A 26,536-nucleotide genomic window follows, 5' to 3' on the forward strand; every position below is an offset into this window, starting at 1 on the left:
GAAGAGGATGCTTAGGTCCCTGAAGAAGAGGAAGAAAAGAAAGGCAGAGAGCGAGGGGCTGCAGACCTTCACTGTGCATTTTTCCAGTGCAGGGTCTACTCTCAAGTCGGCTGCATTGTCAGGTTGAGAAAAAACATGTGGAACACAAATGCAGCATGTCGACTTAACTCAACATTATGGCTTAAATAGATTCATTTTTTTCAACAAAAGGAAGTTTCATTGTTTTTTCGTGAGACAAAGTGAATTAGGAATAAATTATTATTGCTAAATGTGAGGATGACTGTATTTATTTCTTTATATTTGCTATACTTGTCATACTATTTTATACAGGCTCAGTTCTCAGAGTGACTCCCCTAAAAGCAAGTTGGCATTGCCCCAATATTATTATTAATTAATTATGAATGCTAACCTGATACTTCTGGTAACATTTAACATGGATACTTTTCTCAGTCCACTATGTTCCAACAAAAGCCACTAAAATATATCTGTGTCATTAAAGCAATTTTAACATTTTGAATATATTCTATGTACTGTATGTCTACAGTACATGTTTTTATTTTGTATTTTGACTGTTATTTACAGGTCTGAGAATGGAACTGTGCTTCATATAGAGATCCCACACTGGAGGTCTGCAGCCAGGACAGTTTGTATTCTAAAGGTTTATTGGAATAACATTTGTAAACAGAAGAAACAGGAGGTAAAATGGCCACATTTAACCTCACCGAAATTTAAGACCTTTACTGTCTTATCCTTTAAACAAATGCACGCACACACGCACGCACACACACACACACACACACACACACACACACACACACACACACACACACACACACACACACACACACACACACACACACACACACACACACACACACACACACACACACACACACACACACACACACACACACACACTCCTGTTAACTTTATCCCTGATTCCTCCTGTGTCCACAATAAACAGTACAAACAATCTCAGACAAATGCAAGAAGAGTTTCAATATTTGCAATTTCAACATCAGTTCTTGAAATGATTCATGGTTACAGGTTGTTTTTTTTGCACAATACAGTTTGATTCTCCCCAAAGAAATCTTGAGACCTTGAAGACAGGTGGTGAAGTAGTAGTAAACTGGTTGAAACGTTTAATGAGAGAGGAAAAACAAAAGAACTGGAATTGGCAGTTTTGATTTGAGGTAATTATTGGTGGTGAAAATAGTGTCTTGAATGCATAAGTATCAAGTTGCTCCCTGGGTAAACAGAGTGAGAATTAAGAGGGTAAGGTGATGTTTCAAGGGAGAGAAAGTGCTATAGATAAGAGCTTTTATACAAGCAAGCACAAAAACATTATTATTTATGTATGCTGTTCTTTTCCAGTTTCCATACTAATCTCATCCAGAGTTAAAGTCTATATCCAGCTCTATGTTTCAACATGTCAGTCCAATTCTCCTTCCCTCAGTCACTTGGGAAAAGTGAATTAAATCAAATCAAATAAAAAACAAATAACTTTACTGGCCTTAATTTAGGGAGTTGTTTTTTTTAATTTGTGACTATCATATTGATAAATTGACATTCGCAAAGCAAAATCTTTACTTTCCGACCCACTGGTAAGTAATGTCATCTTTCTAAAAACAACAGTGGCAGACTCAATAATCTCTTCTCCTTTTCCATGCTTCTTTGGTCTTCAAGCACTTTTCTTTTCTCATCCCAGCACTAAGCTCTGGGTGATGAACTGTAGAGAAGATCAGACACACTGTTTTCTTGTATATGACAGGGTATGAGTCGTCTATCCTCCCACAGTTTCCAGAGCTTTTCTTTGAGTGGCACAGTTTAAGATGTATGGGAGGGCAGATACAAACAAAATGCAAAGGCTTGAGTGTGTTTTCCCGCATCTCCTCTCATATCAGTTCTGCTGCAGGATGAGGTTTTCCAGCTCGTCTGCTGAGCGAAGCAGAAAGGCAGCTGACTCCCGGTATCCTGCAATCAACTGACGCACAGCCGTGACCTCTGGCTGCCTGAACTGGATGGATGTCACCGCCCCTCCAGTGCCCCGCACATCCACGTTGTTGGGGCTGGACTCGGACGAGTTACTGATGTTGTTTGAGAGAGATTTCACGCTGAGGTCTGTGGGGCCTGAAGACGAGAGGAAGAGGAAACAATTGAAAAAGTGAGGCAGACAGGGAATGATGAAGGGAGACAGACGGATGAATGACAGAACAGCAAGTCAGGAATTGAAGGTAAAAACACACAAGATAAAAGGAAGAGAGGATTAAAAAAGATTAAGATTAGTCACAGCAGCTGGAGGATAATCAGATTTGCCATTAAAATATTCTCAACAATTCACAATAAAACTCTGGATTGGTATAACATTTAATTGCATTCATGTATTTTACCATAAAAACCTGTGTGGTGTTTAAATAAACAAATGCTATTTGATTATGAACTTTAATTAGAGAGCCTTAGAGAGCTTGATGTGAGTTTATGTTATACTTTGTTCCAGAGACAGCAGCAGCATCTGGTGAGGAACTTTTCTACAGTAGCAGAGATCTAAAGCCAGTAAACAACTTAAACCAGCAGGAGAAAGGATACAAAAGAAAATAAATTCTACAGTCAAATTCCCTTCTAAGAAGGACTTATCTATATAATATCCATCACTACCAGTTAAAAATTGTTTGCTCAAGAGAGAGGGGCCCAGGCTGCAGAAACCAGCAGCAAGAATATGTCATATATACATCAGATGATACCAGAGACCCTTCAAAAAAGGAAAGTTTTAAGAAGAGATATAAAAATATCTGAGAGATTGTGCATCTGATCCTGATCTCCCTTTGTGACCTTTGTGATCTGGGGATAGTTAGAAGGACATTACTATGGAGCTCGGTGGTCTGGAGGGAACATACCAGGTAAATAAATCTTAGACTCAAGTTGGATCAAGACCATCTAATGCTTTGAAGGTGACCAGTAAGTTTTTAAAGTAATATTAAACATAACAGTCAGTGTGTTTGAGAGGATTTTAAGTTGTGTGTGTAAAAGAGTTTGGTTTGATATGTGTTTATGAACGCTAATTCAGAATTATGTCCCTCACTGCACCTCATAGTGGTGCATTATCAGTTATGACAATGAAGGTTACCCAGGTGTCATTATAGATGTGCTAGGAACGTGTACGAGTCAAGTGAATGCACCAAATTGGCATTATCAAGATGTTCTGATCAGGTCTCCATGACATCAGCTGGTACCATTACAGGAAGTCTTTGTCTGACGTCAGAACCACAACCAAACACATTATTGTCCAAAGTTAGAAAAATCTTTAATGAGATTGTTTTATAAACAAATAAGGACCAGATAGTTTCGGTTGAAAGTTTGACTACATATATTTGCAGTCAGGTTTTAAATAAAAAAGGTACAACTTTTGAGCCAGCTGATATCGCCCCCAGAGGGAGCAGGATGACTGGAGGCATAGCTTTCTGCTGTTTGGAGAATGATACACAAAAGTAGCTCAAACTGTCAAATTAGGCATGACATTAAAATGAATTAATTAATTCATGCTTTTCCTAGTGGTGGTGTGTCGCCCGATCGGCCTTATGAACATAACACCTCTGAAGTCAGCAACCTGCAATGACAACTTCAAAACACCACAAATAGCATACTCTCTCCATCCTCACCATTGTTTTGAGCAGAATTACCAGCTGTCAAAGAAACCCGGTGTTGAATGGCGCTGTCCAGGCCAGGGTATGCACAGTAACCATAGCTGCAGCCAGTTCCGTTGATATAGACCTGGGAGTTCTGGGACGAGAAGGATGACGTGGCCAAGGAATAGACAGCATGTGCAAGGGATGCAGGCTCCCTCAGAACGCCTCCGTTACTTGATTTTTCTATAGAGATCTGCTCATCCTTAAGAGGGGAACACAATTATGGTGACTATTAGAGAGGCATTTAGTTCCATCAATAAGACTGAAATTTTAGCCAAGAAGAATGACCTAAATGATATGAAAACTAGCCATTGCATTGCACAGTAATAATAACATGGACATTTTTCCAATCTACTGAAGAGCTTTCGAAAAAGAAAATTGAAGTTTACAGCTTAAGTGAATTCTAAAAATAGATTAGATTAAAGGTAGATGGAAAAAAATGTAAGTTTCCACGTGAAATATGAGAGAGCCAGGCCTGATGTCCAGTGTCCAAAAAGTTGACCTCTGCTCAACTTTATGCAAATGAGGGTGCGGAGAGCAAGGCAGTGATCAAATCAGTGTTGACTGTATGAATGCAGTGGTAAGTCTCCAGGTCTGCTGCATTAAAAAAAAAGCCTTCTACACATTAACGTGAACACCAAAACAGCTGGTTACAACAGTACATCAAACTGCCATGTTGATGTTCTGAAGTTCTTTCTGATACAAAATTGTTTGATTCAGACAAGTTGTTGGATGAGCCGGTGGAATACTGCTGCCACAACACCGGCTTCTGTCAGTGGCTTCGGCAGAGTTTTCACACCAGATTTAACAGCCAAACAGCAACAATCCTCTTGTTTGCTCAACATCTTTGAAACTGAACCTGGCAACTGTATTTTACACTCGAGTTGTCCTTAAATAACTTAAAATCCAAGCAGTCATATTGGTGGATGGTTACAGTACATATCGCAAACTATTTTATCCATTAAGAGTTTGTTTGATTAATTGCGGGTCACAGATTTCAATTACTATTTTTTTTTCAAACTAAGCTGCACAAGTTTTTTTATATTATGTAGGTTTATATAAAGTAGCACATTATTATTATATTATATTGTTTTTATTGTTTTTGTAAAACTAGTAGTAAAATAGTAGGTATATTGTTGTTGGTTATAATTTTTTTTATTATAGTAATAGTAGGCTATAAACCTTGACTTTATAACTTGTCTTGTTTAGCTGTATACAGTATATTTATTTTTTGTATCAGGTGAATTTATAAAAGTTTATTTCTTAATATAAATTCACCACTATTGTAACCCATGTTAAAATGGCCAACTTTGTATCAGAAATATACACATTAACAAATTAAAATATATTTTTTTTCATATTAATCTTCATAACTTCACATCCATGAATTATCTGGTACCATGTCATATGAATTAAAATAAAGCAATACATTTATTTATAATGAGAGTGGCCTTTTCATTGCAGTCAGTTAAGTCAATGGCGAGCCATCATCACTTCCACATCAGTCATCAGCATGTTACACTAAACGATGCTACATCAGTGTCACCTAAACACAGCAGTCATCTCTGATTTCACCACCAAATTGACACTGAAACAGGATATTATGCTGTAAACATTTGCCACCAGCATGGATTGGCATGGATCGGCTGAAGGAGCTGGTAGCCAGGGTTAATATTAATTTACATAAGATTATCCAGTCAGCTTCCTGGGCCTGTTTTCCCATGTACAACATGGCATAAGGCAGTACAAGGAAAAAATGGCTTCAAAACTGCTCTTCAGGAAAACTATGGGCTGATGTTGTGATTTATATGTCCAATAATATTTAAATCTATGGTTCACTTAGTAAAATATTTCTGCTATATATTCCTGTTGAGTGGCGTGCATCATTTTCACATTGAATGTGCCACCGTACGTATGGCGCCCATGCAAAATGGACCAGAATGGAATCGGTAATAAAGTGAGATTGACCTTCTGGTTATCAGGCAGACCGGACAGGCTGAAAAACTGGTCCTTGGCCCTTCGATCAGTGCAAGTACTTATTGGATGACGGATGGATAGACAATCAAAACACACACGCACTTACATGGTAGCCTTCAAGGCGCATCTTCTTTGTTGCATTACGTGATTCATTCTCACAGGCAGCAGCCAGGATGTTCTCAGCCATAGCTGAGGTGAGGTGAGGTGGAGTATGACGGGTCTGAAAACAAAATATAGCAATTAATGATGTTGTCAATTTATCATTGGGTCCAGTAGATAGTGTTCCTTCACTCCTCATTAAACAGACAATTGAGACTACAAGTCCCAGCATTTTAGCAATTATGAACAATAGCCTTGCCTCTGGTGTCCTGCCTGCACGCTGTTGTTCAGCCATTGATTAAAACACCCAATTTAGACACTTCAGTACTTTCCAACTACAGACGCAGCACTGAATCAGCGCTACTTAAGGATTTAATTATTTTTTGTCAACGAAATGGTTTACATCCTACGTAAGACACCGTCAGAAGTTTTTCCGTCTGCCTGGAGGGATCGGTATACCCCTCTGCTCCTCTCCCTTTTGGTGTTCCTCAGGAGTCTATTCTGGGGCCTATACTCTTTTCCCTGTACATGTTCCCCCAGGGATCTATTCTTAGAAAATATAACATCTCCTTTCACTGCTATGTTGATGACACGCAAATGTACTTGCCATTAAAACACAATGACTCCCACTCTTTTAAAAGTTTACTACACTGTCTGGAGGACATCAAAGCCTGGATGGCTTTAAACTTTTGAAACTTTAATGAAAATAAAACTGAGGTCCTAGTTTTTCGTCCCAGTGCTGCCTGTGACTGATATGTAGATCTAAGACCCCTAGAGCCACATGTCAAAGATACTGCCAAAAACCTTGGTGTAATTTTGGATTCTAACTTTAAAATGGAGAAACAAATGAATGCAGTTGTAAAATCTAGTTTCTTCCAGTTGAGGCTTTTGTCCAGGGTTAAACCCTTTTTATCTTTCGAAAACTTTGAGAAAGTTATACACACCTTTCTGTCATCCTGCCTAGACTACTGCAATGCACTGTATGCAGGCATTAGCAGCCCGTCTGCAGCTGTCCCGTCTGCAGCTAGTTCAAAATGCTGCAGCTCGCCTCTTCACCAGAATGCAAAGGCAGGACCATATTACACCTCTGCTTGCAGCTCTTCATTGGCTCCCCGTCCGTCATAGGATCAATTTTAAAATGATTTGTTTTTAAATCTTTACCAGAGAACTGTGAGCTATGAAGAAGGCCACAGCTCCTATTTTAGCATGAAGAGCTACTAGCTATGGGCTGGCCTTCTCCATTATCGTGCCTGGAGAAGCGTCTGGCTGCCTTGAAATGGCAACCACAGTCTGCAGCGCTGCAACGAGTGACCCGCAAACGTTCGGAGCCCCAGATGAGCGGAACGAGGGACCCTTGCATGCCCCAACGTGAACGCCTTTGGACCGACCTGGAGCTGAAGGAGGCCCAGCTGCTGTGCCCATGCTGCATCCCCTCATCCACACTGAGATGAGGAGAGCAGGAGACAGAGAGAGAGACGCTCTTTATCAGGATCACCTGCGGAGCGTAACCACTCAGCTGTTCACCAAGGAATGCTGACCGGCCAGACCAAACCACCTTTTTCTTCAACTAAAAAGATCCACGTAAGAGGCTGATCTTGGTGTCTCCTGCTTCTGGGCCCTACACATCCAAGCCATGACATGCATCTCCTATTACCTTCCCTTATTGGTGTAAAATGTATTCCGGGATACACCTCAAGTCTACACAAGCCTCCGCTGCATCCTCGATTAAAATGGGTGGAGCGAGACCACAAGCGGGCATTTCCTCTGCAGCATTCTTGCAATAGGAACAGTACTTTGGCTGTAGATAAATAATAAATAAAAAAATCTGTGCGTAACAACTATTGCATAATGGCCCTGCAAGAAGCTTTTAGGTCTGACAAATTTCTTGGAAGACATAACAGCCTTGCATCTCCTGGAGAGTATGTTTGTGTGTTTGGGGTCTACCCTCTGGTGTGCAATGCTTTTTAAATGCCAAGAGACTTGATGCCCACAAATTATCAAATTTAGTCCCAACAGAAACACTTGTAGGGAAAATCTGTCTATCCAACCATCTTGTAAATAGAAATGAAACTATTAGAACAACGGTTCAAAAAGAGCTTATAACCTTACCCTTATAGAAAATAGACATGTAGATGATAAACCATGGAAAAAGGTATGGCTCCTCCTTAATATGTATTTGATTACCTTACATATTCTATGAATTAAAAGTTGCCCAATATGGCTTTTTTTTAAGGCCCATGCCATTAAAAATATAATAAATCAGGGTAACCAATGGCTGGTCCTTGAAGCCTCTTCACATGTTAAGATGTATCAGTGTTGAAATAAGCTACATTTTCTTAGCTTAAATATTTATTTATTTTAAAAATCTGTCTCTAATAAGCATTTTGCATACCATATACATTGTTAATGCAAAAAGGGAGAAAAATAAATAAAACAGATAGTTGAAAGTAGAGCTTTTGATTAAATAACAAAGTATTACTGCATTTAGTAAGATTTACATTGTAATGCCAGAAAAGATAACAATTAAGTCAGTTCTTTTGATTGACATTTTCCTATTCCAACAAAATCACTCCCCAGCTTCTTTCTATTTGTAAAGGGGGTGTTTGGGTTAATGTTCTATCAAAGAGAAAATGAAATTATAGGAACTTTTTCAATCATGTTCAGTAAAAAGGAGAAAATAATTCACAATATAATTAGCTTAATTGTGGATGTAGATAATTAAAAGACACAGTTAGGTCTGTGGCTCAGTATACTCAATGACAATTGGGTATTGCAAAAGCTGTTATAAAAAGATAGATGGATAGATAGATACTTCATTAATCCCGAGGGAAATTCAAATTCAAAGACAAAGCAAGTACATAATTTTACCTCCATACCACTTTTCTTCATGCGTCGACAGGATTTGAGGTAGGTACGGATGCGCTTGCGGGCTCGTTCCTGAAATTCTGGAAACTGTCTACAGCAGGATTCAATAATGGCTTGGATCTTCTCCTTGGGTTGTTTGGAGATCGGCACCATCCGATCCAAGTTCTCATCCACAAACAGCCGAACAAACATCTTGAAAGAATATATAGAAGAATATATTTATTTATTTGTTTATTCATTCATTATTAAAATAATAAAATAACACAGAATAAAATAAAATCTGATTTGTATAAAATGTATTATTTGATGGATAAATAAACTTGGTCATCTTGGGCAAAATGCTGAATATATATTGCTTTTAAAAACTTTTTTGTTTTGCCTCCTGAGAGACAGGATTTTCACAGAAAGTAGATATCATGTCCTGCCATCTGGTGCATTTTACTTTTCTGGTGCACGCCTCATTCTTGTCCAAACAAAACAGTCTAACTGTCGGAAATAAATCTAGAAAAATGTTAAACCATTGCTGAATTTGGATGAAATGGCTAAATCAAATTCCTTGTTTGGCTCTACAAGTTATGTAAAAAAAAAAACAAAAAAAAAAACAACTTTTAAATCCATATTGTTACAAACATAAAGTAAACAAGGCAAAGCTACCAACTAATTTTTCATCGTTTATCAGTTTGGGAGTTTCATGCATCAGGGCACTGTGACATGGGGCTAAATTTGAGAACATGTAACACACGAATATGGTTTACGCTGGACATTGTGAGATGATCATATATTTGACATTCTACCTCCTCATGTTTTGAGCAATTTTCACTGACAGTTCACTTCGGTTGTAAACTTAATGTCAAAGATGGTTGATGAACCTGTGTCTAAACTACCTTTCATTTATGTTTGCGTGTGGTGAATTGTTCTAAATAACAAAGAAAACCTGGAGTCTCCTTTTCATAGTATGACTATTCTCTTTATTGGTCAGATGGCTTCTTTGGCAAAACAGTGCCAGGTAGACTAATATGTGTACCTGCTAACAGCCCTGCCAACTCCTCAGTAAGGAAAGCAGCTGCTGGCTGCCCTAAAAGTCCTTCAATGACATAAACAGCTAACTTGCATAATTTACAATTTGTATATAATTGAGATGGATGCTATAAGTCATAGGAATAAAGTTGTGGGAAACATAAAAAGGGAGTGGGGAAAACTCCCTAAATATGTTTGAAACTACAGATTAATTTTCTTTTGCCAACCCTCCTCCATTTTACTGACTATAGGCCAGTGCAACCCCATTTAATGATTATTATCACAATTAAATTAATTAGAAATATATAACAATTATTATCATTATTCAATGAATGGTCCAATGCAGGATTAGTCAGTGGTAAATTCACAAATGCACGTATTTGCATCCTCTGTTGTGTATATCGGCCTCGCTGGCTTCACCAATATCAGAAGACGTGGCTGATGCCGTGTGTGCTGCAGGAGATGAGCACGTGCCACCCTGAATAACAACGGGATTTGCGGGCTTAATATCATTCAAGACATAAATGAAGGTTTGACTTAAAGCAGCACAACGTAACTTTCAGCTTTTCTGAGTTTGGCGGCATCTTGTGGACAAAATCGGTAGTGTTTTACCAGAAAGAACACTACGTTTCCCATGAGCACCAGCGCGTACTGCCGGAAAACTCCTGTCCCGTCGCTGCATTTGTTTTGATGAGAGAACACGGGACGCTTTTCTGTTTCACCAAGTGAACAGAAGGAACGCAAAAAAAAGATGTTAAACTGCTGGAAAGGAACTGGAATTTACCGGGATACCGTAAACAAGGAAGCCAGGGAGCGGTATATGGAGAAAATAATGATTATTAACGGTCTGGATCCATATCCCTACTGAAGACCCATGTGTTTCAATAAATGTGTATAATAGTACAACATACAGTACATGTTTTGTATCCCTCTTACTTCTCTTTTCTTTTTTTTTTGACTGCCATATTATGGTGAAGAGGCTCCGAGGCGTGAGCAATATTTTTGTTTTCCTCGTGAGATAATTTTTTTCCTCTGCAGCTACAAATAAGAGTTAATATTTTTTCCTCAACAAACTAGTTTTATCTGAAGATTGGGGTTAATTGCACCGCAGAGAGCTGGCCAGCAACTGCGTTTAGCTGGCGAAGTGGGGAATAAAACCCGTGTTTTGATCCGACCCGGTGTGTGTGAGTGTTTGTGGTTTAAGGCTGTTTATGGTTCTGCGTTAAATCGACGCAGAGCCTACGGCGTTGGGTACGCGGCGACACGCACCGTACGTTGCGCGTCGCCACGTACCCTACGCCGTAGGTCTGCGTCGATTTAACGCAGAACCATAATTCAGGCTTTACTGTGTGGAAGGTTTGGTCGTTACAGCCGCGATCCAAAGCGAGCCGACGACTCTTTCACTCTTTTACTCTGTTATATCAGATACTTGGCCTCCGTGGTTCTGCCTCCGAGCAGGAAACCGGTGAAAAGTTAAACCATTAGGATCTTTTCCCCACGTCTGTTGTGTGGAGCTGCTGCAGCAGCAACGCAGCAACAGCTTCTGCGGAGCTCTGCGCTCCACGCCCCACCCATTTTCGTCTCGACTGCGAATCGGGAAGGAGGGGGAAGTGACGTATGCCGTAAAGCAGTCAAAGTCGTAACGATTTGTAGTTTTTTAGTGTGGCAGGGTTCCTACCATGCTCCTCAAAGTTACATAGTGCCAGTGAAGGCGATACTGACCCCCTCAGACCATGACAGAGGTGTCATTAAACCTGTTGGAAGTTGATGTACCATCACAATGACTCTGGAAATATTATATTAAGGTGGAAAAGTTACGTAGTGTCGCTTTAATGCACCATCTCATGACTTACATTGAAGGCCTTTAATCTCTCAGTGTCAACACCTTCTGTATCAGTGATCTTGTCATTGTCGTCATAATCATCATGATCATCATCGTCATCATCCGGGGCAACTTGGCAGACCTGACGCCTCGCAGTCTGGCCATCTGTATTCAGGTCCATCTTCACGCCATTGCAGCTGCCACTCATATTGCACTGTGGGGACTAAACACACAAAGAGGTATCTTAAAAATATGAATTTCCAACTAAATGTTTTATGTCTTCAATACTAAAGTATTGTTCACAGTTTTGGTCTTAATTTTTTTTTTCCCAGCAGACTTACCCGTAATCAAATGAGAATTAAGAATTGTATTAGTATCTGACAGCTTGTCAGTAAAAGTCCACAGTTGGTCAGATTAGATGCAGCATTGGGGTGCATCTCCCTTTTGGACATAGAGCAACGTTTGAGGGGTTTTATCCGTCACCAACAGTGGTCATTTTCAAGCTTCACAAACAAGTTTTTGTTGTTTTTTTTTTCATATATTTTTGAACATAAGAGTTTAAGAGTATAAACAATAATATCCAATAAAGCTAAACAAAGAATAATATCCAATTCATCTTTTAAAAAAGCTTTTTTTTGGTTTGTTTTTTCCAGAAGCTGACCAGCAAGGTTTTAGTCAATAGTAATTACTTCATAAAGACCTTTCAGAAAAGCCTTTTAGTGCTCGATTTAATTCAGTTCAATTCATTTCAATTCAGCACCATTTATACAGCACAAAACCATTAAAAATTTAATCTCAAGGCACTTCAAGGATACACTTCAACTCATTCCAAATGAGTCCGATCAATAAAAAGCCAATAATAATAATTGCCTGGCTCAGTAACCCAACGGATTGAATCAAAATTTTTCTTCGATACAATCCCCTTTCCTGAGCAAGCAGCAGGCAACTTTTGGTAGAAGAAGACACTCCCCTTTGATGAGAAGAAACCTCCCAGGAAGGGCAGCTATCCGCCTCTACTGGTAGAGAGAGAAGTTAACAGCACCTGATTAAGAACAACTGTTGGAGAGACGGAACACAGTTGTATAACAATAATGTAATTAATAGAGTAAGAATAGAGCAAAGTGAAGAAAGGTGTAGGCCAGTAGCGTTTAGCTTCATCTCAAAGGTAGAGTGGGTGTGTGCTTCCCAAACACAAACTGTGACACAAGCTGTCCGCAGGAAAGAGGCTTGAGGACTGAAGGCTCCACCTCCCCATTCTAGAAACTCCAGGAACCACAAATACACCGGTAGTGTGAGTCCTCTGCTTGGAAAATATGAAACTATGAGCTTTTTAAAATATGATGGAGCTTGAACAATCCCAATTGTGTAAGTGTGAAGAAGAATTTTAAATTCTATTCTGGATTTCACAGAAAGCCAATGGAGTGAAGCAAAAACTGGAGAAATACAATCTCTCTATGTAGTTCTCATCAGAACTCTGGTTGCAGCATTTTAGATGAGCTGAAGATTTTTACAGAATTACGGGACAACCCAACAATAAAAATGTACCCCAAACTTAGCCCAAACTTGAAGTCACAAATGCACGGATCATTTCGGCTGATTTGGACTTCATGCAATAGTCTTACAAGAGTGAAAAATCCAGTCCGAGTGGCAAATTTGAGATATATTTATAGAACTGTAGTTCTATAATTCACCATTATTTAAAAAAAAAGTATCTATTTATTTGTATCAGAAAATGTTGTGCTTTATTTGGGGAAAAAAATAAATAAAAATATTTGGTTTTGAGCTGTGTTTGTGTCATAACAGCAGGCTGTCACATGTTCTCTTCAAGGTTACATATTTATCATATTTGTCAGCTTTTGCTATTCAAGTCCGTACAAAGGAGGAAGGACGCAGATTTTTGGAAATATGGTTACATGTTTTTTTTCCTCTGCAAAAGTGCACAGCATAGAGTCATTTCTTAGTTTGTCAGTAATTGTCAAAACTACATAATATTGTCAAGTTATTCTAAAATTCTCATTCATTTCTTATTAGCAGGATATCCTAAAACCGGATAGTTTTCAGCTGATCAGAAAATGCCACAGCGGAAATTCTGATGAGCATTCTTATATGAAGGTAGGTGTATTATACTGTATGCTAAAATGCACAAGCTTGCAGATTTGATGTTAAGAACACAAGAATACAATGTGAGAACTTGTGCAACAAAAATCCACCTCAACTATATGGAATTGGTTTGGATTTTCCGCAAGTGATCGAGCTCAAGCAAATGTAATTCGCAAAGTTTGCACGAAAACCATTCGCATGTTGGGTGGTAACACAACAAATATGTTTAATCCCCTGAAGAGGAAGCACCCCAAGCAGAATGCAGAGAGCCAAACAGCGAGGGGGCCGCTGGTACGGCAGGCGGAGGCAGCAGCATGAGACCAAAACAGACAACATAAACAGGCATTTGACAAGTCAAGCAAGTGACGGAAAGAGCCAACAGAAGCTGTTACCTTTTATCCCGCAAAGGATATGGTACCGTTAAAGACGGTACAGAAATGAGGTGTTCAAACACCTGCTTAAAGTAGCTGACCCGCAGTACGAGCTGCCCAGCTGTAAATACTCTTCCAAAAAAAAGATGTACGGGATACAATTCAGCAGAAGGTTTAAAGTTAATTCAGCTGTCAGGGTGCAGAGTGCATTCAGTCGGGTTCCTTAGCAAGGCTGTTTGTTTTTTGTTTTGTTATGATCTGACATTATATGAATTTTGAATTTGGACTAAATTGGAATGAATTGGATTATAAATGGAATTGGTGGATAAGTGGACTGAAAAGTAGTGTAAATACAAGTGTTTTATAAGTGGATGGGTGGTTGAATAATGTTTAAATTGTGTCAAATTTCAAAAGGAACAGGGATGCCAGACTACTTGTGTACTATGTGTAAACAAGTGTTTTCAACTAATGCAAAGTATCTAGCTATACAGCACATGTGTGGTCCCACCTTGCTTCCATCGTCCTGGCCTTGCCTGTCCAGCGGAGGTTCTGCGGTGTGTGTGTTTGGAGGTAGGGCTGGGTATGAAGCTACAGGCTGTTTGGCCACAATCAGGTATTGTCTATGTAGATCGTCTGATGCATTATGTTGCAGAGCTCCGAGCAGTGCTGCAGCCGCCGCCGAGACAGTGATGGGCGCTTGTGAGGAGGACACAGTCTGGTGCTGGGGGGGCGGGTCACTCGGGTTGCCTGGCTGCTTGTCATCAGAGGAGGGAGAAGAAGTAGGCCTGCTGAAGTCAAGTATGGCAGACTCACCATTGCCGCTGACCTCTGTTTCCCTGACTATGGCACTATCCATCACAATAGAGGAGGGTGGGGTCAGGACAGCCATGCCATTTCCATTGCCACACTCTGATAGGGAATCATCTGAAAGTAAAGACCAATAGTCAGGGTCATTTTCATGAATGAAAAACAGTGAACACATGGCAGACTGTTGCATGAGCAGTACATGAAGACACAATTTACAGCCTTGTGCTTCCTTGGATATGATGGCAGATTAAAACATATGACAACAGAATTTGATGACCTTAACAAAATATTTCTAACATTGTTTTAGCGGTAGACAACACATAACAGGACAAATGGCACTTCCGCCAGCACATGAGCGGGTCTGAATTTCCTGCTATAGGACTATGTAGCTCCCAGGATTGTTACCCAAAACCAAAGTGACGCATCGTAGCTGTCAATCAACGCACACAACCTGCTTTGCAGCATATTTCACTCACCAGAAGCAGAGACGTTAGCTAAATACAAAATGAAGCCATTTAATTTTTCAATCTTCAAAGTAGCTTCACAGCAGAAAGCATTGAGAGTTTTGTGAAAGCAGGTGAAGAAAAGAAAGTGATTGGTGTGTGTGAGAGTGTTTCCTTCACCAGCCTTCTCGACAGTCCACCATGGTTATTGAGCCCTGAAAAAACCTGATCCTGTCAAAGAGGACTAAAACCACCGACAGTCGGACATGAAAGAACAGGAAAGAGAAGAGAGCAGCAGAACCACGCTGAACACAACCACCCTAACAGAAAGAGAACCACCCTATAAGAACATTCTTTCCACAATGGATGGATGGATGGATGGATGGATGGATGGATGGATGGATGGATGGATGGATGGATGGATGGATGGATCATAATTACATGACACTGTCTCGGCTCACATGTGCATATTGACTGGTGCTGTCAATCACTGTCTGTAAATAAAACAGCATTTAATCCCTGACACTCAAACACAGACACACATAAACACAAACAACTGGGTCTGGGGCCCTCCGTTGTCGGGCCTGCGCGGGTGTCGCCCTGTTGGGGGGTTCCCTCTCTCCGGGCCCGTCTCCGGTCCCCCCCGCTGCCTCTGCGGCAGGGCGCCCCTCTGGTCTTGGAGGGCCACTTTCGTGGGGGCGGGTGCGCCTGCCCGCGTCGGCGGCCGGGGCGGCTCTGTCTCTCCGGGCAGGCTGGCCCCCTGCCGGGTGGGGGTCGTTGGCCTGGAGGGTGAGGGCCTCCTGGCCACGTGTCCGGCCCGGACCGGGTGGCCGGGGATTGCCTGGGTTGCGGTCCGCCGCCGCGGGGTCCCTGGCTGCTTCTTTCCGCGCCGTGGGGGGGGGGGGGGGAGGGGGGGCTCGCAGGCGGTGGGTTGCCTCCCTCCTACTTCTCCCCTCTGTGGGGTTGCTGGTGGCCTGGGTTCCGGGTTCTTCCGTGTCGGCCTCTGGTCTCGCGGGTGGCGGGGTTGCTCCCCCCCCTCCCCCGCTATAGATACACTTTGCTTTGGTTTATCTCACACACACACACACACACACACACACACACACACACACACACACACACACACACACACATAGCCACTCAGTCACATACATATACACAAACATACACAGCCACACAAACATATACATACACACACACAAAGCCACAAAGACATGTACACACACACGTACGAACACACATATATATATATACACACACACACACACACACACACACACACACACACACACACACACACACACACACACACACACACACACACACACACACCCGCATGATCATATACATACACGCATACACACACATAGACATACACACTGGCTTGTTCACCTGCATGCTTGCTCTGTAGTTTTTGGGGTTAGGTAGCGGTAGCGGTAGCTTAGCTAAGATTTGGGACGATTGCTGTTCATGTTTTGGTCGGCTCCGTGCCGGTTTCGTGTTTTGTTTGTGGTTTTTTGTTGCAGATTTCCAGTGCTTGACGTGTGTCTCGGTGTGTTCCTGCTTCCTGGATTGGCAGTGGATGTTGTCACCCCCCCCCCACCCCACCCCCCCCAAAAAAAAATAAAAATCACTGGGTTTGTATGTGTATATTTATGTATGTGTATGCATATGTATGCGTATATATATGTATATATATTAAATATAGTAATAATGCACATATATATACCTTTGGTTTCTATGGTATCAATCATTAATATGTGTGCAGACAAGGTAGAGAAGAAAAAAAACACAAACAACTGATTCTAATCATAAATTCTGGTTTCAGGTGAAAACAAAAGGAGAAGAAACTGTCTTCTCCATATTTAACACCATATGTCTTTCTAAGTTCATACTGTACATGTCTGCGTCTCCCTCTTTGCACTTCTGTCAATTTGTCTTCCTTCTCGTCTTTCTGTCTAAATCCCTTCCTTTATCTTCTTTGGCTCCATCCCAATTCCCTTCCACCTTCCATTCCGGAGACACCTTGCTTCCTCCTTTTCTTCCTCTTAATCTTTATTTGGATGAAATTAAAGCTATCAGTCCTTCCTTTAATGGATTTAAGCCACTTGCTAAATTCTGCCAAATGTGATCATCATTCTGCTAGATTATTGGCTAAATTCTTGAGTTCTTTTCTTGAGCTGAAGAGAAGATAAGCTGAAGAGAGTAAGATTGGCTCGTCATCTTTTCAACTGATCTTCCTGCTTTGAGTTTATTCTTTTTCCTCTTCTTATCTTCACCCCTTTTTACTCTTCAGCTGATATTCCTGTCTTAAACCCATCTTCTTCTTGTAATCAAATTTTCCTCTTTTCTTGTCTTCAACTCCTCTTTCTTTTCTTCCATAATCTTAAGAGTTTTCTAATGTCTGAGCTCTGTGTTGTGGAAAAAAAAAACATTAATAGCTCTGTATAATATGTTTTTCCCACTAAGTGAATCTCCGGACTGACACTGAATGCATCTACGTTACCAAGAATAAGACTTGAGAGATGAGCCAGATTTCAGTAGGTTTAATTAAGCAGTTGCATGCAAGTGGGTCAGAACATTTATCAGGCGTCTCAATGCAGAAATAACACAGAACAAAGGATGCATTATGATTCTTAAAACACAAGTGATGATTTATCCTTATGATTCTGATAAACAAATTATTGCAACGTCAGAGCTAATATTTATGAACAAAGTAACTCTGTACCCAGGCCAAGGCTCATCACAGTAGATTCGGTTTAATCAAACTGGCCAAGGCTAAATTTTCCATCACACTCTGTTTTATCATTTTCTTCACATTTCTACCTGTCTTTAGAAAATTCTTTGATTTTCAGCTTTTCAGCTGTTCTTTCAGCAAAAGAACCTGGTCACATAAATTCAACCGCTCCTACCACCTTATGGGTCTAGCCTTAAAGGTGCTTTTTCAAGTTTTGAGGAGTGCTCAGGAGAAATCACTGTTCTGGGGAACTCACCTGGCATTAGGCGGACACAAAAGCTTTCAGGCTCGCTAAATATGACATTGCAGTCATCGCCACCCACCACGTCTCTTCCCTTGGTGGTACCAGTGGACGAGCTAGCCGAGCAGTGATAAACTGGAGGCAGTATTTTTTTTTTTTTAATGGCAGAGATGAAAATATTGTCTCTTGGTTCTTAGCAGCAAGAATTCATCAACTCAGAAGAAAAAGAAAAAACTGAAGAAAAAAAACTCTAAAACTCTAATCTAATCAATCACTAACTAAACTTCAACTCGGAGGACTTTTCAGTGATTTCTTCAATTCTATTTTTTCACTCCCACATTTTTCTGTTTCTTTCTGAATGATCAAATGTTGCAGAATTTAGCAAGTGGCTTAAAGCCATCAAAGGAATTAAGGGCTGATAGCTGAAGTAGTGTTTTAAATAAAATTGATGTAATGTATGAAGATGGTGAAAAACCTGTGGAATTCCTAAAGAACTTTAAATTCATCCAAATAAATATTAAGAGGAAGAAAAGGAGTAAGCAGGGTGTGTCTGTGTAACGGAAGGAGGAAGGGAATTGGGATGGAGCTAAATAAGAGAAAGTAAGGGATTTAGACAGAAAGACGTGACGGAAGACAAATTGACAGAAGTGAAAAGAGGGAGATGCATGTATGAACTTACTGTAGAAAGACACATGGTGTTATGATTAGACAGTTTCTTTTCTGTCTCGTTTTTTTTTTCACCTGAAACCAGAATTTATGATTAGAATCAGTTGTTTGTGTTTATGTGTGTCTGTGTTTGAGTGTCAGGGATTAACAGCTGTTTTATTTACAGACAGTGATTGACAGCACCAGTCAATATGCACACGTGAGCCGAGACAGTGTCATGTAATTATGATCCATCCATCCATCCATCCATCCATCCATCCATCCATCCATCCATCCATCCATCCATCCATCCATCCATCATCCATCCATCCATCCATCCATCCATCCATCCATCCATCCATCCATCCATCCATCCATCCATCCATTGTGGACAGAATGTTTTGTTCAGGGTGGTTCTGATTCTGGCAGGGGGGGTGGTGGTATGTTTAAGGTGGTTATGGTTCTGATTGGGGTGATTTCAAATATGCGCCAATATTTTCCACTCAACTTCCACTAAATCAAAGCTTAAGCTGAAAAACAGGAACCTTTTCAAATGAACATTGTGACATAAATACAATCGCCATGAACAACCTTTGCACATAAACAGTTGTTATACAGAAAATGTTTGAGGTATTTCCCCCCTTTGATGTGATCAAAGCTCTTAACCTGTTGTAACCAAGCACCAACCATCGCACTCCCACATTGATTCTCATGCAGGACTAAGATTTGCTGCAGTTCCTCGATTTACCGGTAGAGGGCGGCTGCAAAAGTGAGTTAATCTCCATTGACCTCCATGTGAAAATGTCCCACTTTAGAGCAGAAATAAACATATTGACAGCCTGGTTCAAAAACAGCTGGGATTGGTTTGTACCACGCCAGGAGTTTATATCACGCAATAAATGTATTTCTAATATGATTGTTTGGCAGTCGAGTCAGCCAATTTGCTGGCCGTTATATATTCCTTATCTGTAATAATCCAGTTACTGCTTTTCACGAAGCAAACGGGTTCTCGATTCTCATCCCTAGCTATAATGTGCAAATAAGACGGTGGATTAAATCATGTTATTCTTTTTTCTTACACATTTAATCAAGTACGAAGTACTAATATTACTGGACCAAAGAGGACTTGGCAACAGGTCAAGATTAAATATAAGAACATTTTGGAAAAAATGTTCTTATAGATTGCTTTTTGCGGATGATGTTGTCCTGTTGGCTTCATCGGACCGGGACCTTCAGCATGTGCTGGGGCGGTTTGAGGCTGGGTGCAATGCGGCAGGGATAAGAATCAGCACCTCCAAAACCGAGGCCATGGTTCTCCACCGTGAAAGGGTGGCATGCCTTCTCCGGGTGGGTGGAGAAGTCCTGCCTCAAGTGGAGGAGTTCAAATATCTGGGGGTCTTGTTCACGATTGTGGGAAAGATGGAGAATGAGATTGACAGACGGATCGGTGCAGCGTCCGCAGTTATGCGGTCGATGTACCGGACCGTCGTGGTGAAGAAGGAGCTGAGTCGAAAGGTGAAGCTCTCGATTTACCGGTCAATCTACGCACCTACCCTCACCTATGGTCATGAACTTTGGGTGATCACCGAAAGGACAATGTTTGAGTATGAGTTTCCTCCGCAGGGTGGCTGGACGCTCCCTTAGAGATAGGGTGAGGAGTTCCGTCACTCGGGAGGAGCTCGGAGTCGAGCCGCTGCTCCTTCACATTGAGAGGAGTCAGCTGAGGTGGCTTGGGCATCTGTACCGGATCCTCCTGGACGCCTCCCTAGGGAGGTGTTCCAGGCATGTCCCACCAGGAGGAGACCCCGGGGAAGACCCAGGACACGCTGGAGAGACTATGTCTCTCGGCTGGCCTGGGAACGTCTCGGACTCCCCTCGGAAGAGGAGGAAGTGTCTGGGGTGAAGGAAGTCTGGGCATCTCTGTTGAGACTGCTGCCCCCGCGACCTGGGAACGGATAATAGGTGGAAGATGGATGGATGGATGTTGATTACAATGTACAAATAACTTGTACTGACTTAGAAGGTGCCTGCTCACATATTTATTCCTCATATTTATTTTAGCCATTAAAAAAAAGGCTCATGTGTCTGGACAGGGGGGGGGACCCACCATCCTCAGAATCCACACCAGCAGAAGAGTTCGTCCTTGATATAAATAAAGGAAGGCCTATTTTAGAGAGGATCCAGGGAGGGAGAGCCAAAACTGTGTCCCACCCATAGAAACTTCCCCTTTGATACATGGTACATCATTCCACTACTGAATATGCAACATGATCACATTTCAGTAGTGTAATATAGAGTGGCTGACTAGCATTAATTCTGTGAGTATTATTCAAAGACTATTGGCACCTGTCAACACTAAGTTACTGTGAGTTTGGTTAACGGTGGAATGATGAAATAAAGCCATCAATTCCAAAAACTTCAATGTGGCAAGGTGAAGGAACTTCTGCTGCAGAAGATGAGGAGACTGTCTGTGGAGTCAATAATGCCGGAGGTACCATGTCACTCTTGGGGAAATAATTCAGTTTAAATCAATAAAGAAAAAATGCTGCTCATAGAAAATAGAATTTATAACAGGACCCAGACGGTGTACTGCCTGAGAGCATATCAAGCACATGAAGCACATGAAGGTACCGGTAAGTGTCAGGAAAGTGCTTCATTATGGACAACGTCATTCAAAAACGGCACGCGTTTGGAGCCACTTATATGGCTGGACTTGATGACACTTGATAACACTTTTGCTTCTTTATCATCATTTTTCTAATCCCCTCAACACATGCGATGGTCTATTAAAGACCTTTCTGATAACAGTGTCTTCCGAAACTTGATTGAACAGTAACAATGCCCACATGAATAATTATAAAATTGATCATGATAACCATCATAATATTTAAATAATAATAGCACTTGACTGAATGTCAAAATGAATCAGTGGTATATTATTGCAGACTGATTCTTTTTTTTTAAGTTAAAAAAAGACAGAAAAGAAAACAGAATCAAGACAAAACACAGTGGTTTCTGATCAGCGTGACTGCTGACTAACAGATAAGACACCAGGCTTAACTCAGCCTGGCTGTTAGCCTGGTCTGAAGCAGGCTAGCTGCACAGGATATATATCGCCACTGTAACTTATGTGCTACTTTGTGAAACTGAATTGAGGCTTAATTCAGCCACGATATCAGGAGAATCCCGGCTTAATCTGCTATCCTGGTTTTGTGAAACAGCCTTCAGGTCTCCACCTCCACTGAATCCTCCAAAACATTGGTGAATCAATCCACCACCATTGGGACAATGCAAATACCCATATTTTTAAACTTTTGCAACTCTTTAAATGCTGCAGATACTAAGGGCCCGATTTACTAAGATCCTAAATAAAGAGTACTAAATTGCGTGTGCACTGAAAAAGTTTGCGCGTGCTGTTTGCGTGTGGTTTGCGGGTGATCAACTAAGATTGCGTGCGCAATTGATAACAGGTGCAAACAGCAGTATTTAAATGAGGTGTTGCGTGTCTTAAGGTTTGCGAGCGCAAAATCTGCGCCATGGAGAGTCTGGATGGAATGCACAGTCACAAGTCACAAGCGCAAAATGAAATTTGACGAGTTGGAGTTAGAGATATTAGTGGAAGAGGCAAATAAACACATTGATGAACTACAGCAAATAAATTTAAGCATTACCAAAAGAAACGCAATATCGGAGAAAACCTGCGATAGAATAAATGCAGTTGGTAACACAAAAAACGGAAAAACGTCTGGTTTTTCACATTTCAATTTTAGGCACAGATCAAAAATACGAAATAGAAAAACGGGCCACAGGACTGAATTTGATTTTAATATTGAATTGGTCAGGTTTGCGTGACCCTGCGGTGCTCGGCATGATCTGAGGAGAAAAAGACAATCAGACACAGAGCTGGAGAGCGCTTTGATTCATCTATTTATGAGTTAAGTTTTTATTCAGATGTCCACAGTATATTGCAAATATTATATCTTATATAGCAAACACTGACAGTAAATGTGTGACAGACGGGACCATCATATGGCCGTCGATTTAACGCAGAACCATAATTCAGGCGAAGCTGCAGTCTCTGCGCTGATCACAGACACAGCGGGTCGGAGCGGATTTGGTCATGATGTTTAACCTGTGTTTTGTGATTAATAAGCACGGGTTTTAATTAAATGTAATTTACGAAGGATGATTTCACGTTCAATAAGATAAGTAATCAATAAAATAAGTTTGGCACAAAGGCTTGGCCTGCTTGTGGGCGAGTGGAGGGGGGCACATTAAAAGAAGGTGGCAAGATATAAGGCGGAGAACTAAAGAAAAAGTGGCCTTTAATAAAACTTGTGCAACCATTTTTAAAATAGCATGCAGCAGAATAAAGACTCTCTCTCTGCGTATTCTTTGATTTTGGATGTCGCCTCCTTGCCACAATAACGGCAGCAGCAGATTAGCACCTTCCTTTCGAACGTATTAAATACAGACGCAATCACAATACGCGCAATTACTTTCAGGCTTGGTAAATCTCATTGCGCGTGGTAAATGGAGCAATTTGCATCTTCCCCTCCCAGTATTTAGGATTTCTGCCGGGTACGCCCCATATTGATTATTCATCAGGGCAAAAGTACTAACTGAATTGCGTGTGCAATTTTGCGCATTTCAGAGACGCAGTCGTCTTTGCACGCTGTTAGTAGATCAGCTGGCACTTTGGTTTGCGGGTGCTGTCAAGTTTGCACAGGTTTTTACGCACTTTAGTAAATCAGGCCCTAAGTGGTAGAAAGTAGGGTGTACATAAATGCTATTAAAAGTAGATTAACAGTAGTGTGGGTTTTTTTTGTATCTTAAACAAGACTCATATGCAAGATATTTTGATTTTCTAGTTGTTTTTTCTTTGTAGGAAAAAGTGCAGGACCATTGAGATCAGCAGAGAGACCATTGAATTTCGCCTTAAAAAAGGGCATACTATTAAAAAAATGGCTAAAATACTAGGATGCTCCTCATCATTCCTCTACCAGAGATCAAAGTTATTGGGCATACCCGTGAGGAGGAGGCTGTAAGCAGATCACATACAGAATCAGATTCAACTTTATTCACTAGGTTTGTGCAATTGAACAAGGAATTTGATTCAGCAGACTTTGCCTCTCAAGGTTCAATAAAATAAATACAATTAAATAAATGAATAGTAAAGATGAAAAGCCACAACCATCACAAAATATGTACAATATGCAACATAAACAAGACAGGCCCAACATTTACAATCATGGGGATATTGCACAAATATTCAACACTCTTTTGGCGTTTTTAAATTAGATCCCATTATCATCCCTGAACGCATGTTGATTGCATGCTGGTCAATGTAAATGCGGGATGTGTTATTATTGCCTCCCCCGTGTCTGACTGTATCTGTGTCGCGGGGAAAGAAGATAATTTGGTAGGCATTACGAGTGGTACTACTGTACGTAACACAGTGGCATCAATTCAGTCGAAGCTAAGGTATGGCAAGGTTACGAGTCACAGAACTTAACTAGAGTATCAATCAACACGTTCAGCAAATACTCATCACAGAAGTCTGATATGGAGCTAATCTGTGTGGTCAAGAAAATTTGAACTTTTTCAAATGCAGTCTCGCTCACTGCAAAAACTCAAAATCTTACCAGGAATATTTGTCTTATTTCTAGTTAAAATGTCTCATTTTTAGTCAAAAAATGTCATTACACTTAAAACAAGAGTCATTACCAGAAAAGAACTTGTTATTTGACCATTTTCACCTGTTTCAAGTAAATTTTCACTTGAAATAAGTAGAAAAATCTGCCAGTGGAACAAGATTTATCTTCTCATTACAAGCAAAAAAAAATCTTGTTCCACTGGCAGATTTTTCCACTTATTTTAAGTGAAAATCTACTTGAAACAGGTGAAAATGGTCAAATAAGTTATTTTTCTGGTGATGACTGTTGTTTTAAATGTAATTAAAAAAATTTTGACTACAAATTTGACATTTTAACTAGAAATAAGACAAATATTCTTGTTAAGATTTTGAGTTTTTGCAGTGTATAATAACTAGTGAAATCGATCATGTTGTTCTGATTTGCATTTGTAGTTATTATTGTATTAAGTAATAGAATAATAGGTGTGGCGGCTGCCATACCTTGCCATACCCAATTGACGCCCCTGTTCACAATCATCAGAAGAAACATCTGAGGCATAGTGTGCGTACGGTGCGCGTCGCCGCGTAACCGACGGCGTAGGCTCTGCGTCGATTAAACGCGGAACCATAAATCAGGCTTTACCCTCCGCAGCAACTACATCCAACAATCTGCACCAAACACGAACCGACGCTCCCGTTCATCAATGGAGCTCTCACAATATTCCCTGCACCCCGCCCGGGGGAGGGGGGCTCCATTAGAGAAAACACACACCCACTGACCCGCACTGGCTCATCTTACTGGAGCTCATTTCCATTGTGGCAGATCCTGCTTTCTTTCCGCAGGGCAGAGCAAGCAGGTGAACCCGCACAATGATCCGCACACCGCTGACCTCAGGAGCACATGCAGCTGTTCAGCCTCCCATGCAGCGGAAAACATCTGCTAACGACAACCAAGTACATCACTGCAGCCTTCAAGGCCGTCAACGAATGCACAGTGTCTTCTTCCCAAATTCCCATCCCTTTATTATCATTCCCTGAGCGATTTTGTTGGTGTTCATAATTGATCGACGCGTCTTTGAATGATGCTCAGCTGCGCAGACGAGAGGAGCACAACACTGCAGGCCGTCGGCCTTTCACTCGCCAACCAACCCTCCATATGCAGTAATAAACGCAACATAAAAAGGAAACACATGGACAAGAGAAAGGATGGACACTTAGCAAGAGGAAGACATTCCGGAATAGGCTGATAAATAAATGATAAATGCAATCTTACCTTAGGCTACTTCTGCAAGATTACAAAGATATGTCGATCACTGTCATATTGTTTTCTTTGGTTTTCTTTTGTATTCAGTTATTCTATACTGATTATTTTCTATAGCTAGAAGGTGCAGCTGTATATAGATGGGGACTGGGAGCAAACAGCGGATAGATAGATAGGAGCAGCAGCTGGGGGCGGACTGGGCTGGTGACGTCACAGCCCATAGAAATGTGAGAGGAGGAGAGAGAGAGAGAGAGAGAGAGAGAGAGAGAGAGAGAGAGAGAGAGAGAGAGAGAGAGAGAGAGAGAGGGAGGAGGGAGCGCTGTTTTAGTGTGAATCTTGTGTTGCAGTTTACAGACCATTTTTTCTGAATAAATGAATAAAATAGTGATACAGTACACTGAAAAAAATAAATCTAAGCGCATGTAAATATAACATATTTAAATCTGTGATATTAACAATTAAAAATGAAGTTTGTTGCTTTACATGAATACATCTAGTTTTGAACTTAATCTGCATTTGTTCAAAAAACAAGACATTGTGCATTTTTTCGTTAACAAGCAGTATTTATGTAATCCCAGGCAATCTTTTCATTTACACACAAACAACAAGCAATGATCTTGTTGTATTTACTTTCCCTTTAACAATTTGAATCTTTAATTTAGATGAAACATGCTGTATTTGTTTAAGTAGAACACCACAGTAAAAAATATCTTGCTTGATCTACTTTAAAAAAATGAAGGCAACTTTTTCGCATTAGATTTTTATGTAGATCAAGAAAGACTAGTCTTTGTATAAACTACTCAATTTTTAGTATGTACAAAATTAATTTGCAA

General features: G+C 40.7%; 1 protein-coding gene across 1 annotated transcript; it reads right to left on the reverse strand.

The window, feature by feature from the left end:
* Window positions 1–575: 575 nt before the first annotated feature.
* On the reverse strand, window positions 576–25,848 carry LOC133456327 (nucleolar protein 4-like). The gene is made up of 7 exons (XM_061734802.1): window positions 25,716–25,848; window positions 14,443–14,858; window positions 11,495–11,686; window positions 8,628–8,816; window positions 5,767–5,880; window positions 3,657–3,885; window positions 576–2,130 (listed from the first exon to the last, which is right to left on the reverse strand). Exons 2-7 carry the CDS (start codon window positions 14,821–14,823, stop codon window positions 1,901–1,903), a joined length of 1,335 nt encoding a protein of 444 aa, XP_061590786.1. The 5' UTR covers window positions 14,824–14,858; window positions 25,716–25,848; the 3' UTR covers window positions 576–1,900.
* Window positions 25,849–26,536: the final 688 nt, after the last annotated feature.

Source organism: Cololabis saira, chromosome 12, assembly GCF_033807715.1.
Source record: "Cololabis saira isolate AMF1-May2022 chromosome 12, fColSai1.1, whole genome shotgun sequence".
Lineage (NCBI taxonomy): Eukaryota > Metazoa > Chordata > Actinopteri > Beloniformes > Belonidae > Cololabis > Cololabis saira.

Excerpts from the sequence above, each read along its gene's own strand:
- LOC133456327 (XM_061734802.1), bottom strand. The coding sequence starts at position 14,823 with ATGGCTGTCCTGACCCCACCCTCCTCTATTGTGATGGATAGTGCCATA. Across the intron at positions 8,817-11,494 it reads AGAGATTAAAGGCCTTCAAT|ATGTTTGTTCGGCTGTTTGT; the intron begins GTAAGTCATGAG and ends TATTCTTTCAAG. Across the intron at positions 2,131-3,656 it reads TAATTCTGCTCAAAACAATG|GCCCCACAGACCTCAGCGTG; the intron begins GTGAGGATGGAG and ends TCTCGTCTTCAG.